We start from the raw sequence: 15,525 nt of genomic DNA on the forward strand, positions 1-15,525 counted from the left end.
GAAACGTCTGCAGCCAAACCCATCCAAATGGTGGTAGCAGGTTCCTTCAGGTAAGGTTTTATTGAGTGCTATGGGGTACAACAGGGTGGAAAATCTGGTACAGCTTTCAATGGGATTGTTGAGTGAGAGATTGTTTTGGCCATGGGCTCCTAAAACAATGTGCATTTCCTGTCACAGAGTACAATACATGCATTTGAGCTCCTAAGATTTTAGACAGTGAGTATAGTTAGTTTTGAGATGGGTGTAATACTTTTTATAGTTTTCATCCCTCAAAAGGCTGCCTTTTTCCAATGAGGGAATGACTGTGATAAGATGCTATTCTTTGGAGAGTAAACATTTTAGAAGTACTGAGTAATTTGACCAGCAGGGCTTAAATAGTGGGGTAAAAACCATTACACAGAAGAACCAAACCATTGAGAAGCTGGTAGACATAAGCTTTCCTCTCCATCAGTAAACAAAAATAGTTCTACAGATTGTGTAATTAACATTCCTTTGTAAAACATACTTTGATGGTGTCCAATTTCTTTATTACATATACAGAAATTACCACTCTCCCATAAGACTGCCTTTTTTAATTAAGGATCTTAACTGGCTGAAAACACAGTCCGCACAATAATTTTCAAGCTCAAGTCTTGGGGCAGGACTAGGACAGCAAAGTTTTAAAGCCAAAAAACAAAACAAAATGTACCTCAAGCATTTTGGAAACAAAAAAAAATACACGACTAAGTATATCCAGCAAGTCAAAGAATTTTGATTCCGCATATCAGGAATTTTTCCCCAATATGACCAACCCATTTAACAATCTTGTCAGAATATACATGCACAAAAACTCAAGATCAACAGGGGTGTTAAAAAAATGAGTTGATTCACATAAAAGGCTATTCAACAGCATAACATAGCTTGTTGCAAAGTTATTACATATTTTAAACTAGTGTAACTTTTGGATTTTGATTACCAATAGTCCTAAACTTTAATTACCAGTGTTCAAAATGCAAGGATAATGAGCAGTCTGTACCTTTTTTTTTTTTACATACCACCAAACGATTTGCATGTAATAAATTAGTTTTAAAAGGTAATTCCATATTAATGTTGAAATGCAATGTGCACATACAATAGTTATTACCTGGTAACACTCAATTCCCATAAAATTTAAGAAACAATGTAAAAACATGGTACCTAACACATTTTGCTTTGTTACTGAGCTATATATAGATTAAATGAAACACTTCAAAAGTGAGGTATACCAGGTGTGACTACAACCCAGTTAACAAGTTGCATATGTAGCTTAGAAGTATGTACAGTACATTTTCACATTTACCCAAACGGTTCTATTTGAAAGAATAATACAAATGAAAAAGGTTATGTAAAAGAAACAGAAAAACCTTCACCATAATGAAGAAAAGAAAAAAAAAACTGTTCTTTATTATGCTTCATATGCTTTCCCATTATGTTACCAGTAGAATATAGCTACACCATGAAACCAATTTTGACAGAACATATACCCAAAGAATAATTTAACATCTATCTTCAAAGCAATAGGTCAAAAATACAATTAAAAAGGAAGATCAATCAAAATAAAGATGACTTTTCAGAACACCATTTAGGGCACCACAATGTCTGTGATATTGCGCAATGAATCCACAGTTTTACACTTGTACCTCACCCTGTTGCACTTTGCCAGGACTGCATTTCATAGCAGACCATTGGCCACCGGTACCTTGGCAGCCTACAGCATCTTGGGGCTTTCCCATTACATCCCGGCCCTGCACCCATTAAGCAGATGTATTCCTGGAAGTTTTTCCCTAACTTCCCCCAAAAAGAGGACCTACAAGATCCACGTCTTAACCCATAACTACAGCTATATTCAGGGAAATGGGGAAGAGAAGAGAAATCATTCCTAGAGTGTAGAGCATAAATAGAAAATCTTTTCTGAAAAAGAAAATCAATAGCACAAAAAAAGTATAACCCCACTTCCTTCCCTGCAACATCATATATTGGGGGGGGTTGGGGGGAGGAGGAGAAGAGAGAAGTGGTGGACGTCAGGTGTTGGTATATATTTCAAGAAATGGCAAAACGTTCCGAAGCCAAAGAAAAAAAAACTAAAACTGGAGACCAATTGAATGTCAACAGTAAAATGCCAGCAGACAGTTCCTGAACTGTCACGCTAACTACTCTTCGGCCATTTCTTACCTCTACTTACATATCATTAAGTAGGCAGAGACCATGATGCCTCTGTGTATACATACAAAAATACAAAGCATTTAAGATTGTGTACATCTTTAATTTCCTTCCTTAATTTTCCAACTGAGGAGATCATAACATGAATCTACCACCCCAAACTCACTGATAAAGTGAAGTTCCTTTAGTGCAGCTCTGGTTTGAAGAATCAAAACACACCTAAAAACAGGCTCTACTTAAGGGAGGAAATACACATGAAAAGAAAAGGCATTGGAATACAAAAGCCAGAGTGCATCATGTACTATTCTCCCTTTTACCTTAATATAAATTTTCCACAAACGCATTGCATCAAACAAGTGTTCAGTGGTACTGCTGTATATGCATGTTTTAGAGATAACTTGTCAAAAATATTTCAAAACAATAAATATCAATCATGTAATGTGGTCAAAATGCTGTCCAAATCACAATCTTCACTGCCAACTTAAAAAAACAAAACAAACTGCAGCTTTGAGTCCAAACTCATCAAGTGTATGCATAATTTGATTTAAAAATAATGATGCAAGATCTCATAACTGTATAAGACATTTTGCATTAAAAAATGAAGTATGAGAATGAGAAATGCTTAAATTTAAAACTTTTGAAAAGTGGAAATTTAATGTACACCCACCTTATTATGTTTGTGCATGGTTCTATGACATCTCTTTATATGGAATTTAGTCATCCCAAAATGTACATTATTCATTCCAAATGAAATGATTCACAGAAGAGGTAGTTGATACTCTGAAGGAGCTGGAGGCCAATGTCCAGTGTCAAACAGTTTCACTGTATTATTAATGGTGGGGAAACCCCCAAAAAACGCCTTAAATAATTACATTGGTTTCCGCTTGCCTTTCGCACGGATTACATACGGAGAAAATTTTAAACCGATATACACACTAAATACATGAAAGGTACATGTTGACCTAAAGAAATTTTGTTTTAAAAAAAAAAGCAAAAACAAAAGTGCTGAGCTGCCTCATATTTAGTCCACTAAATTAAAACAGACCCTTTTGTCCAGGTGCCAGCCTTGTGCAACTGACACACTAGTTTAAACAATCAGGAAGCCTGGGCTGGGGAACTGTGTGGAGTATGTAGTTGTTATAGCTGAAAGCCCTCCATTGGTGCCTCCTGCTGCTGAAAGATGAACTGCTGTTGGTTCTCATCCACCTGGGGAGCAATACTGGAGTCCTCCTCATCCACACCAAAGTAGTGTTCTATTAAATCAAATGCCTTCTGGTAGATCTCCTGATTTTCATGGCTTTGTAAGAATTCAATTTTATCCAGTCCTGCAAAACAAAATGGGCAGGAGTAACATTATACGTGACAGATGGTATTTTGCTATTTCTGTCTGTATTATCCTAGGCTACAGGACAAACAAGGTGGCCTACAGATTTTCCTCACAAAAATTCTGGAAGCACCAATTTGTTTATTAATAAGAGTGGAGAAAATATGACTTGATATTGAAATATTAAAACACTAGTTACAAGATGTAGGTTGTGCTTCATTAGACAAGTTATGGGACGTTTTTAAAGTTGCAAGGTCTTTATTTTCCCTTGAAGTGAATGAATGCCTAAACAATGGAATGAACCTGCAACATTCCAGTTTCCAGAGCCTTAACCAAAATTGGCAAGTTCTACAGCATGGCCTACTGCTAAAATACTGTATAATGGAGTGCTCTTTAAAAATGACAATTTTTAAAGAAATCTCTTCTCAGGCCAGTGAGTGATTTTGAATCTTAAAATAAGATTCTGTTGCTGAAATTATTCGGATACATGGTCTATAACTGCCTTAAGTCATGCACACATCAACTTGTTGACAGAAGTGTAAGGTTCTGGTCATAACTAGGGAAATAAGCATACACATTTTCAAACATCCAAATTCAAGATGAACCCTACAACTTAAATCACAAAGTCAAAATCACACTGTGACAAACTAAAGCAAATGTTACTATACCTCCCCGTTTTAAAGTCAGCAAGAAGATTCCTAATATGCTGCACTGTGCAGCAGTGGCTTCCTACTGTCTGTGGCTCAGACCCACCAAACCCAGAATTCATTACAGAATCCCATGAAAAAAAAATGGCATTCCTAGTACACATACAGGCATACCTCGACATTGGTGAACTAACTGAGGTTTTAATTAATATTAAATCACAAGATTGTACAGAGCCCCGATGTCTTTCATAAAGACTGAGGAACTGGTCGTAAAATCTGCCAGACTGCAAAAGCAAAAAGCAGCTATCTTGAATGTGATAGTGGATTGAAAATCCCAGAGATTTCATAATTAAAACCTGTTTGATTGATTAATGATTGCAAACAACCGCACTGTGTAGCTTGAATGTTTTAACAGTAAGCGATGTTTTGCAGGAGGTTGGCAATATTATGCAGCTATTCAGACCAAATTTGTATAGACATACAAACTGTAGCTATAGAGAGTATTCTTCTTCTTTCAAAGATGCACTAAATAAGTCAGTGTTTTGTGAGGAATTTTATTTCTGAAAAGGGGCATAACGTTGTAGAATGATTATACTATTTCAATTTGCTGAAAGCTGGTAAATCCTATAGACAGAAACCATCCCTAAGATGGAGTGAGAATCGGCCTTTAGGGATACACTGGGCACAAAGCAGGATGAAACCCTGGATGAGACGCCAGTGCAGCAGAGCACACATACACATGAGAGAACAACTGAGACACCAATTAATACAACCAGCATGCCTTTGGACAGCTGGAGAAACCTGTGGAAAACCCAGCTGAATGCCAAGATGCTAATCAAATCTTAAAAATTAGAGCAACACAAAAATAGGACTGCACGATTATTCATGTTCCAGATACTGGTATTTCAATCACCTCATCATGAATATACTTTTGCTGCATCTAATGAAACGGGGATGTTTCCGAGATTAAACACTTGCACTGCATGTTAAAACTTTTCGCTCATTTTAGATTTGAAAACTATAACATCACTAAATTCTAAAGAGCACACAGACACTTAGACCACACTTTAAACTTCAGTTCCCCCCCCCCCCCATCACTATGCTTGATCAGGATAGATGTTTCTTCTTGAACAGTTTCTAATGAGAATGAAACCTTTTCAAATTAATTCATTAGTGTGCAACTCTTTAATAAAATGGAAAGCCTTTTTTATTTTTCTCTTCCATTTTATGCCAGAAAGGTGTTCAGTTACTCTTTTTTTAAATCTGTTTAGTAGCAAAATCACTTGCAAATTAATGTTGTTAACCAGGTGCTTGGTTAAAAGCAACACATTACACGTACAAACCAACAGTAAGTTAAGACCGGAAACAAAACAAGAAGGCATACCATACGCTTCTTCAATAAGGGCACAGTATGGATTGATTCCCGTTCCATTCTGTTTGGCTTCTTGCTCTCCCAACCTTAAAATATTCTCAAGCCCATTTAGAGCCACTTGAACTATCTTGGAGTCCATGACTGTAAGTAGGTCGCAGAGAGGCTTGATTGAGTTCAAGGATACCAAGTACCTGGTGAGAAAAACGGTTTAGGATGAAGCAACAGCTGAAAGTTTCAATATTGATGAGAACTGCCTACTACATATGAAATATTTCACATCCTGCTTTTCAGCAACCACCTTTGTGCAGTGAAATTTAAGGCTAATTTGCTTTCTACATTTGACCAGAGCACGGAGGTAAACCGTCCTTCAGAATTAGATTATCATACCTTATTTGTTCAGGGGTTCCTCCTGAGGTGGCATTAGTAATGGCCCATGCTGCTTCCTTTCTGGTTCGAAACTCGGCTTTTTGGAGGATCTCAATTAGTAGAGGAAAAATATTTGCATCTATTACAGCCTGAAAGAGGAATGACAAATTATTAAATACTTGTATTTGAAAACCATGACAGCAGAGAGATATTTATAGATGGTCCATATTTACTTATGGGGAAAAAAAAGAAACATGACATTTCCTGGAATGAGAATGCTATAGTTATAGCTTATGTACTTTCGCAAAAAGTTGTCAATTTGTTTTAAGTCCCGTGACCAGCAATACAGCTTGTGCAGTGAGGCACTGCAACTTCCCCAATCACACAAAAGCTTGTTAGGCGCACTTTAACCAGATCAGATGGGTCCAGATGGAACACTGCCTGATCAGGTCACCTTTAAAAAGGCCTTAATTTAAAGCTTAGGTTACAACAAGAAAGGCCACACTTGGTTCTCTGTGCATTCTGTAATGCCTCAAGTCACCAGAAGCAAGGGAGAGGACTGTTGGCATGCTGCAGGCAGGCATGTCATGTGCCAGCGTGCAAGACACTATAGAGTAAGCCACTCCCACTGTGTCCCAACTGCAGAGAAGGTTTCAGCAGACCGGCAAGACAAACAGCCGTCCAAGATCAGGTAGCCCGCCAGTGAGCACACCAGAGCAGGACTGACAGACTGGTCCATCTGAGAGCTTGTTTCACATCTGCCACCCATATTGCTGCTGAAACTGCCGGTAGACGCAATGCCCGCATCAGTGAGCTGGGGAAAACGGAACAACTCGAAAACCCTATTGCCAGAAAATGGAGTCAAAGAGACAAAAAGAATGAATTACCTGGATCTGAGCTCTGTTTCCTGCAGTAATATTAGAGACTGTCCAACAGGCTTCCTTCCTTATAGATTCTTTAAGACTACTCAACAAATGTAAAAGACACGGTAAAGCAGAGCAATTAAGTATAACCTAAAAAAAGAAAGGTAAACAGAGTAAAGCATTTTTCAATCTATAGGTTCTATATGAAAGCTTTCCTTTCTCCAGACACTGGCCATCGATAAATTATTGCAATGCATAGTGACATTGGTCTTTAGACGTTTGAAGCTACAGTACCAAGAGGATAGGCCAACTGTTAGCCCCATGTCCTTATGTGTAGTAGAATGAAATCTATTCTGCACACTAATTTAAGAGAGTAATGCAAGTACACAATTGCTAAAAGCAAAGAATTAAGAAACGGCAAAATGTCACTACTGAGAAAAGTCGGACTTAGACCTCCCTTTTATAGTCCAAGCAATATGAAAGACTTTTTAGAGGCATTAGGAAATAAATTAACGTCGATAAACTATTACAGCTCAAAAACTACATCAGGGTATCAAACGCACCATGCATATTCTCATCAACTCTTTTTGTCGTTTTTACTTTCTATCAGCAACTACAATCTTTCCTTTTTTTAACTTAAAGTCCTTATTTTCTAAAGCTTTGGGACATTCCTGAAACAACCTCTTTGGCAGCCTTGGCAAACCTATTTTATTTTAGATCTGAGGTTTTACCTAGTTGCTCAGGGAAAGAAGAAATCAGGGGAATCACTAACGCTTCACTGCCAAAGATTTTCTTCAAAATAAATACCTTTATTCTGATGCATCATTACCTGAGTCTGAATATCGTCTCCTGTAACTATGTTCCCTACGGCTCTTAAAGCAGGAGATACCACCTTATAATCGCTGTGCCTGTGAAACAACAATGGGAGTTTTATTAAAATAATTCACAAACTTACAGCACTTTTACAAGAAAGATCTACTATTAATGTAACTTTTAAGTACTGTACTACAAGGACAGCATTGCTCTGAATTAAGGTTTCAAAACCATTAACAGTTTATATAAACAGATAAAATAGTCCTTCTTACATTAACAGCTCCACTAATCTTCTGCATACGCCCGAGTCAATTACTGCTTGAATTTTATCATTGGGTCCATCCGAGAGGTACGACAGAGCCCAGCATGCATCTGCTAAAACATCTGGATCACTACTGAAAAGTAGTCTTGACAGCACATTCAAGCACGGAGATACCTATAAAAAAAAAAAAAAAAAAAAAAAAAGAGGGAGGGAGGGAGGGCCCCCCCCCCCATTATAAAAGATTAAATTTAGTACCAAAGGTTATGATCTTTGTCGAAGGTCAAACAATTAACTCTTTAATAGACAAATTATCAAATTCTTATTTACGCTGAAATGTAGTATTATTAAATCAAAAACATTGTTATACAAACGGCATTAAGAAGTGGAATTTTCATACTGGACTAACATGGAATTCAACATCTTTAGTCCAGAGGTGTGCTACAATTTACCACACAAGGTTAAAATACCATTTTCATGTAGGCCTTTGCAACATTTGTGAAGTTCAAGGCTTTTATCCATCTTTGATCCCCAGATGTAAACACATGAAATATTTATCAACATGCATCTGACACGTTGGAAAAAATTTAACTCAAAGAACCTGCTTCTTTTGTTTATTTGAGAAAGTTTGATGCTGTTGCGACACATACCTTTGTAAAATCAGGAGGAGGATTTTTCCCCCTGCATAAGTTTGATAGTGCCCAAACAGCATTTCTTGTAGTTGTAAGCCGACTGGATTTTGTCAGCAATCTAAATCAAGGAAAATGTCAGATTAATGTATGCAAGCGGCAATTAATATTCACATACTCTAAAAATACATTAATAGAAGTCAATGTCTATGGGTGACAGCACTGTTAAAACATGATTAACACTGTAATAAAAATACTTCATTCAAAGGTTTGATAATTTTTTCCATCACTACCCAGATTACATCAATTTTGACCAACAGCACATACATTTAATGAGCATTTCATTTTTGTAAATGTACACAATCCTCCTCAAATGCTGAGACATTTCATCACAATGAACCATAAGATGAGTTTAAACAATTTTTCCCGAAATAATGTAAACTGCCTCAAGGGGTGCTATCTGTTACCATACATGGAATACAGGAGCACAACCGAAAATAAAAAACATGCATTAACAACTAGAAGTGACACTGTCCAAGCTAAAAAGTTGCCTCCATTTCTAGAAGATGTTTAACTTTATCGTCTAACATTTTGTCTGAATGAACACAAAGCCCAATATAGCTTGCTTACTGTAAAAGAGAAGGAAGTATTCCACAGTTTAGCACATAGTCTCTGCATTCTGCATTGTCGCCAGCAATATTCCCCAATGCCCAGACTGCCTGAGAAAGGTTATGCAGAAAAGCACTTCAAACAAATATCTTAAGGCAAAGTTTTCCCAAAAGAAAGCTTCCAGTTCACTAGAAAACAGCAATCAGGAATTCAACCAAGCTCCTACCCACTCACATGAATGGTACTGATGAACTTCAAGTAAACAAGGGGAAAATTCAAACTAGAATTATACCTAACAAGTTAAAAAGCTTTAGTACTACAGGCTGCAAAAAAAAAGTCTGGCTGCCATCTTGGTTTATGCAGATACTTATCCTGTTGGCACTAGTATAGCACCTGTAAAGTTTGGCTTTTGAGCAACAAGAATTTGTGCGATAGCCTGCACAAAGTGAAATGAATTCAGTTACTGCTTGGATGCCAGCTTCATAAAATGTTCACAATACATAGGTCAGGCTGCTATCATGGTGGACACAGGACCCAAATTCTTGCCACAAATGCAGTGTCTGTCCCACTTTACCTGTGCAGTATTACATTCCTAAACACCCGCTGTTTCAAACAGGAACAACTTTACAATAGTTTCCAGTCACTACCTGGAGATCTACAGTATATGACTTTGCAATTTATAGAGACATCAACAGAAGTGTATATAATAGTTACCTGCTCCTGTACATCTTCATATTCTGAAGAGAGAAGCTCAATAAAAATTGGGACTGCACCAGTTTCAATAACTACTTTAGTATGTAGGAAAGTTCCAGATGCAATATTTGTCAGAGCCCAAGCTGCTTCAAACTGTAAAATGAAAAGTTTTAAAACAAGTCACAGGCTTATATATACCACAACTTAGCAAATCAATTACTCATGTGTATGCATAGCTATATATGGCCTGTTGCATCAAAGAGCAGCACTTTTGACTTAAAAGTAGGTACGGGAGACAATACCAACCAAAACTACAGGATTTGGCTGCCTGGAGTTGTGCACATGCAGGGCCCAACACAGATGCTCATGCATATTAAACTACAAGTAAACAGATCTGGATAACCCTGACATATTTTGCATAGAACTTTGCATAGTCTTGTTTTCCAAAAGTACAAAACCATACGCGTGTTAAAACTAGAACTAGCTAAAGTAAGAGGATTAATTAGTGTCCAGTCATCATCTACTGTAAAAAAAAACACTGGAAAAGGATCGCACAAAGTTATAAATATGTATGGCCAGGTGCACAACTTGGATTAGCATGCTAAATGTGGTAAAAGTCGAAGCACACTTGGAATTGGTCTCATTTAGCAAAAAACAAGAAAGCGTAAATAGCAGAGAGGTTATCACTACTAGTAACATACCTGTAATGTACAATTTTCACTTCTTTTGAGGAACTCTACAAATCTGTTTACAACTCCTTGTGTAAGAATGACTTCATCTATTGGTGGATTGGGCTCTGATTAAAAGATAAGAAGATTAAATATCAGAACTACTAGCTCATGCATCGAAAAATGACATTACATTGCGTTTAAATCCTTTTAGACATTTTGTGGATGAAAGTGTATAGAGTTAAAAACATTTCTCTTGACTTTTTGCTCATTAAAATACAAAAAAAGCAAAGAACAAACTTGATGTAAAAACTAAGAAACTGATTTCTAAGAGCCTACTAACAAAATCAGAAAAACATAAGTTTGTTTTTAAGTGTTATTAAACATTACAATGATTAAAGATTAGAAAGTGACACTAATGCATTAGTAACTTGCACAGCTTATCATAAACTAACACTTACCTTTAGACAATAATTTCCTAAATCTCTGAGTTGCTATCAATTGCTGATCTGGGTCATCAGAGAAAATCATCTGAATCATTTCAGGTGTTATCACCCCTTCCTACAAAATTAAAAGCACAATTAGCACAGATGCAACCTGCAACAGCACACCACACATGCAAGGCAAAACATGACCACAACAGGAAGCGCATTCTGTTTTATAGCTTTCACAACAACAAATAAAAATTAGAAGCATATGCATAATGGAAATGTGGTCTCTTCTGAACACACCAAGGATGTACTTAAGTTTAAGTAACATCTACCACAGAGAGGAGGAAGTAAAGCCCATGCACCAGGCGGAAACATATACCGGAGGCTAAGATAAAACTTCCACTCCACTGCAGCAGCCAGCCAAATCTTTCACTGACCTGCAGTGATCAAATAAGAGTAGGAGGGAAAAAAAAAAAATACACTGCAACAGAAGTGCCAAAACTATCAGGCTTGGAACCAGGTAAAGAATCCAGGATCGTAAATGGACAACCACAATATGAAAATGTGGCAGTTTATCCACAAATATATATAAACCATCCAGCACGAACACCACTCACATTTGTTTTGAGAAGAATGTGATGTCCCCCCCCCCCACAAGTTACTTAAATAATGCTTAAAGGAAAATCGCATAACTCACTAGATCTTTCAAAAACAGTTTTGATTTCTAGGGGGGTGGGGGAGAACAATGAAGGGCTGACAAGCTCCTCCAGTCTGCTCACCCACCGAGCCATTCATCTTTCTGGCAGGCCTCAAGCTCCACAGCACCTTGCAGGAGAGCCGACACTGACTGGACAAGGGGCACGTCCTTCACTGAAGTCCCTACACACCCAAGAAGGGCTCTGCCAACCAATCTCAATACTACCATCAGCAGCACAACTGAATTACTAAGGTGCGGACAGTGAATGAGTTACATGGCCCAGCTGTCTCGAATTCTACACCACAGTGCTCAACCTGTGCTCAAAGTAGGGATTCTTCAGTTAAGTACTGACTCAGTTGGCGTTCCCCCCCAAAGAGGATTAAAAATGAAAAATGTTTAATCTAGGTGTAATAAACATGCTTGATTTTCAGCTAAGTGCTTTAACATCTTAAATACAATCAAAAAACCATGAGGCCTCAATATATGGCGGCATGTAATAACTTACACCTGAAACAGGTACCGTTGAGCTGATATCAGGGTCCTGTATTGGACTTTCCAACATCGATTCGTCATTAACAGGAAGGGAAACATTCCTCCTCTTGAACAGCTGCAGAAATAGAAAGACAGTGTCTTCTGTATGGTACAAACTCAACCCATTATAAAAAAAAAAACACATTCATTTAATAGGTACTATAAATATTACATTATAACTAGCACAGCTTGCAGTTCACATTCCACTCAGGCAAGGAAAAGACAGGGTGAGGACACATTCCAAGTGAAGAGGAAATGACCCGACCTGTTCCTCCCGCTTTTGTTTTCGGAGCTGAATCCCTTCTTCTTCTCTTCGCCTGCGCATTTCCTGCGGATTCAGCGCTTTGTTCTTGTAACTCTTCATTCGGCAGTTGTCTTTCACGGGGCTTGCCATGGCGTCTGGTTTGAATACAGAGAATAGACTCAGGAGGAGAGAATAAAAAAGTTCACGGTGAAATTTTAGCTGACGCGTCCCAGTGTCTTTGTGCACTTCAATACACCTTTCCCCTCATTTCACATGGGGGTTCACTCCTGGAAAGCCCCCTGGCTGAAGAAATCACATGTAATGAATATTTAAGTTCATGTGGGGAAAAAGGGGTTGAGGTGCAGATGACCAGCATTAGACTCGTAAACCTCATAATAGACCCCACTTCTTTCTTTCAGTCATGTATAACACATCCCTACAATTACTAACCACTTCACCCAATTCAGGGTCACAGGGGAGCTGGAGTCTATCCTGGGAAGCAATGGGCGCAAGGCGGGGAACACCCGTGGTGGGACTCTAGTTCATCATGGGGCAGACACTGATACACACACCCACCCACACCAGGACCAGTCTTCCCAGAAGCCAATTAACCTACCAGTGTGTCTTTGGACTGTGGGAGAAAACCAGAGTGCCTGGAGGAAACCCATACAAAGCTCCACACAGATAGCACCCCAGGGCACGTAACAAGTAAATCAAGTGTACATACACAGCAGAAATAAAGGTAATTTGACAAATTTCCCATACATTAATAAGAGAAAGTTTGAGATGTATCATTACTGTCTTTACCACCATTCATCTTTCCACTGTAACACATGATTCTAACTAACTAGCCACATGGCGCTACGGCCCTTGTAGAGCCCTGGCCTCCTCCACGCATCTCGGCCCCATACCAGTCTTCGCCATCCTCTCACTCTCAGCTTTCTGAGGTCTTCTTCAACATCGTTTATCCATCTTTTGAGGACCCTGTAATCCCTAGAGAGTGTGTCCCCCGTGTGGCGGATGGGGGAGCCCACCATAACAGCGGTGTGGCCCAAATATACAGAATAAGGGCCCACGGACTAACAGGGATCCACTGTCTTGTGGATAGAGAAGAGAGCCTCAAAGGCTAAGAGAGACAACCCTAACAGAAAACAACTTAGTGCGAATGCTTTAAGGAGGCAGCCCCTCCATCGCACTTCAAGGTGGGACTAACTATCCCATCCTGTAAAAAGTAAAAGTTACAAAACCAAAACATGATTCACCCGACTCAAACTGATCCAACACATCTGACGTTATCACAGATCACGAAAGCTAAGAAACACAAACGACTTCCTCACTTGTAACAATTAGGAGCCATGGCTTGTCACTAGATAATTAAAAAAAAAAACACAGGAGGGAGCCACAGTGAAAATGAAAGAGACAATATGCAGCAAGCATCAACACAAACAAAAAAGGACACGCTGCTGGTTTTCTGGGAAGGTGCAGAGACGTGCCACCAGTGACTGAGTCTGCATTAGACCATGTATACACAAGACTCTGCCAAAACTTGCTGAAATTCTGGCATCAATGAACGCTATGTACATCCGTTTGTAAAATCCGAAACTACATGAGACAGGGAAGACCTCTAAGCTGGAATTGTTACCAATTCATATTGCAGTAATACAGTGCTATCCCATTTCAGTCTCCACAAAAATGATATCCACTTTAGACCTTTCATTCGTTTTTTTTTTTTGATGGGGGCGCTGAACATTCTTTGACAAGTTGGTACACAAGCAACTCTGGGACCTTCACTTTCTTTTACCTTGGGAAACCACTACTGGTCATTCCCCCCATATTTTACTCAAAGTATACCCACGTTGACTGAAATACATAAAGCCATTTCAGCTTCGAAGAATGCAGTCTAGATATTACAAGCGTAGATCATAGACAACGTGAAAATATTAAATGACTGCTTTAATGCACAAAAAATAGTGACATTTTAAACTTAAGTGACCTTCAGCAACAGCTAGCGACATTTGCAGAATTTATGACAGGGGTGTCGTCAATCAACAACAGGAGAGACAAGAACTGGAAAGTGTAGAAATGTGAAGCAGCGTTATTAGTAGCTTGAGGGGTTCAAATTCCGGGAGAGGCACTGATGTTGCGCACTGATCATTAACTCTGTTTCCTGCCCATGCCCAGCTCTATAAATGGGTACAAATGGACCAAAACTGTCAGCCAAATAACGTTAACTTGGCGGAGAACACAGACCCGAACCTACGCTTAGAGGAATGCCAATTATTTTATTCGAAAAACATTACTGCCTGACCCGTCATCGCCCATCAACTATTTGTTCATACGGTCACTGTACATTTACGATACACTTCAAACCAGACCTATCACAGGTACGAACTAAGGCTAGGTGACGTTACCAGATAAGATAATAATAGGTAAAAATTACAATATTCAACATTAACCTATAGAGACAATTATATACCGCGTACAATTCACTAAAAAAAACGCAAGTCGCCAAGGTTCCAGTACAAATGGCAAACACATTTAAAGACCACGGTTACCTGTGTCTTCAGGTGGGCTGCACCAGGCGTGCTCACTAGTATCACAAGACACTAAACAAAACCAAGGTAAAATGCAAGACCGCAGCCAACCTTTAGATCTTCTTCCACAGCCTGTCTAGGACTTCCAGTGACCCCAAACGCCTGGTTACGAGCCAGTTGCCAGCCTCTGGGGCCTACACTCTCCGCCAACTGGCCACCTAACACCGGAGCTCAGAACTGCAGGCACTACAGATTTTCTAGTTACATCCCCTCCCACGAAAGCCACCTTAACTGTAAATAAACAGCTGAAACTCCTTCAGCCTGGCGCCCGGCCTCCCCCGTGTACCTTAAAGAGCACGGCATGCCCCGCTTGTCAAACAAGTGACTACGATGACCGTGTAAAGGTTAGGAAGCGCTTACCCATGTACTGCCTTGCGTGCTTAGTAATTGCGCAGCTCTATTTCCGAGCACTGCCTCACCAGGATTGCTAACACAGTTGAGCGCAATATGGCGCACCTCTGTCAATTGCACAGAGGACTCCCAGCAGCCCCCTTATGTCCGTCAGCAGGAGATTGTGGCCAATCAGCGCTGGAGCTCGGTAAGATCCAGGATCCACGACTGCTGCAGGTTTTTCTGACAGGCGAAAACGCCTGCATTGCACAGGGAC

The 15,525-nt window shown here is 39.2% G+C and overlaps 1 protein-coding gene across 2 annotated transcripts; it reads right to left on the reverse strand.

Annotated features, from left to right (window-relative positions):
• Positions 1–41: 41 nt before the first annotated feature.
• On the reverse strand, positions 42–15,429 carry kpna5 (karyopherin alpha 5 (importin alpha 6)). Of its 2 annotated transcripts, none has more exons than XM_088625844.1 (14): positions 15,279–15,429; positions 12,346–12,479; positions 12,055–12,156; positions 10,883–10,982; positions 10,455–10,549; positions 9,775–9,906; positions 9,082–9,170; positions 8,473–8,572; positions 7,836–7,999; positions 7,580–7,658; positions 6,775–6,900; positions 5,909–6,036; positions 5,534–5,712; positions 42–3,503 (listed from the first exon to the last, which is right to left on the reverse strand). In XM_088625844.1, the coding sequence occupies exons 1-14, from the start codon at positions 15,280–15,282 to the stop codon at positions 3,316–3,318; spliced, it is 1,620 nt and encodes a 539-aa protein (XP_088481970.1). In that variant the 5' UTR covers positions 15,283–15,429; the 3' UTR covers positions 42–3,315. The 2 variants fall into 2 exon arrangements, with proteins under 2 accessions (XP_088481970.1, XP_088481971.1); XM_088625845.1 differs by lacking the exon at positions 15,279–15,429 and adding an exon at positions 14,970–15,214.
• Positions 15,430–15,525: the final 96 nt, after the last annotated feature.

The sequence above is a fragment of the Lepisosteus platostomus genome, chromosome 3 (genome assembly GCF_059453375.1).
Source record: "Lepisosteus platostomus isolate fLepPlt1 chromosome 3, fLepPlt1.hap1, whole genome shotgun sequence".
Taxonomy (NCBI): Eukaryota; Metazoa; Chordata; class Actinopteri; order Semionotiformes; family Lepisosteidae; genus Lepisosteus; species Lepisosteus platostomus.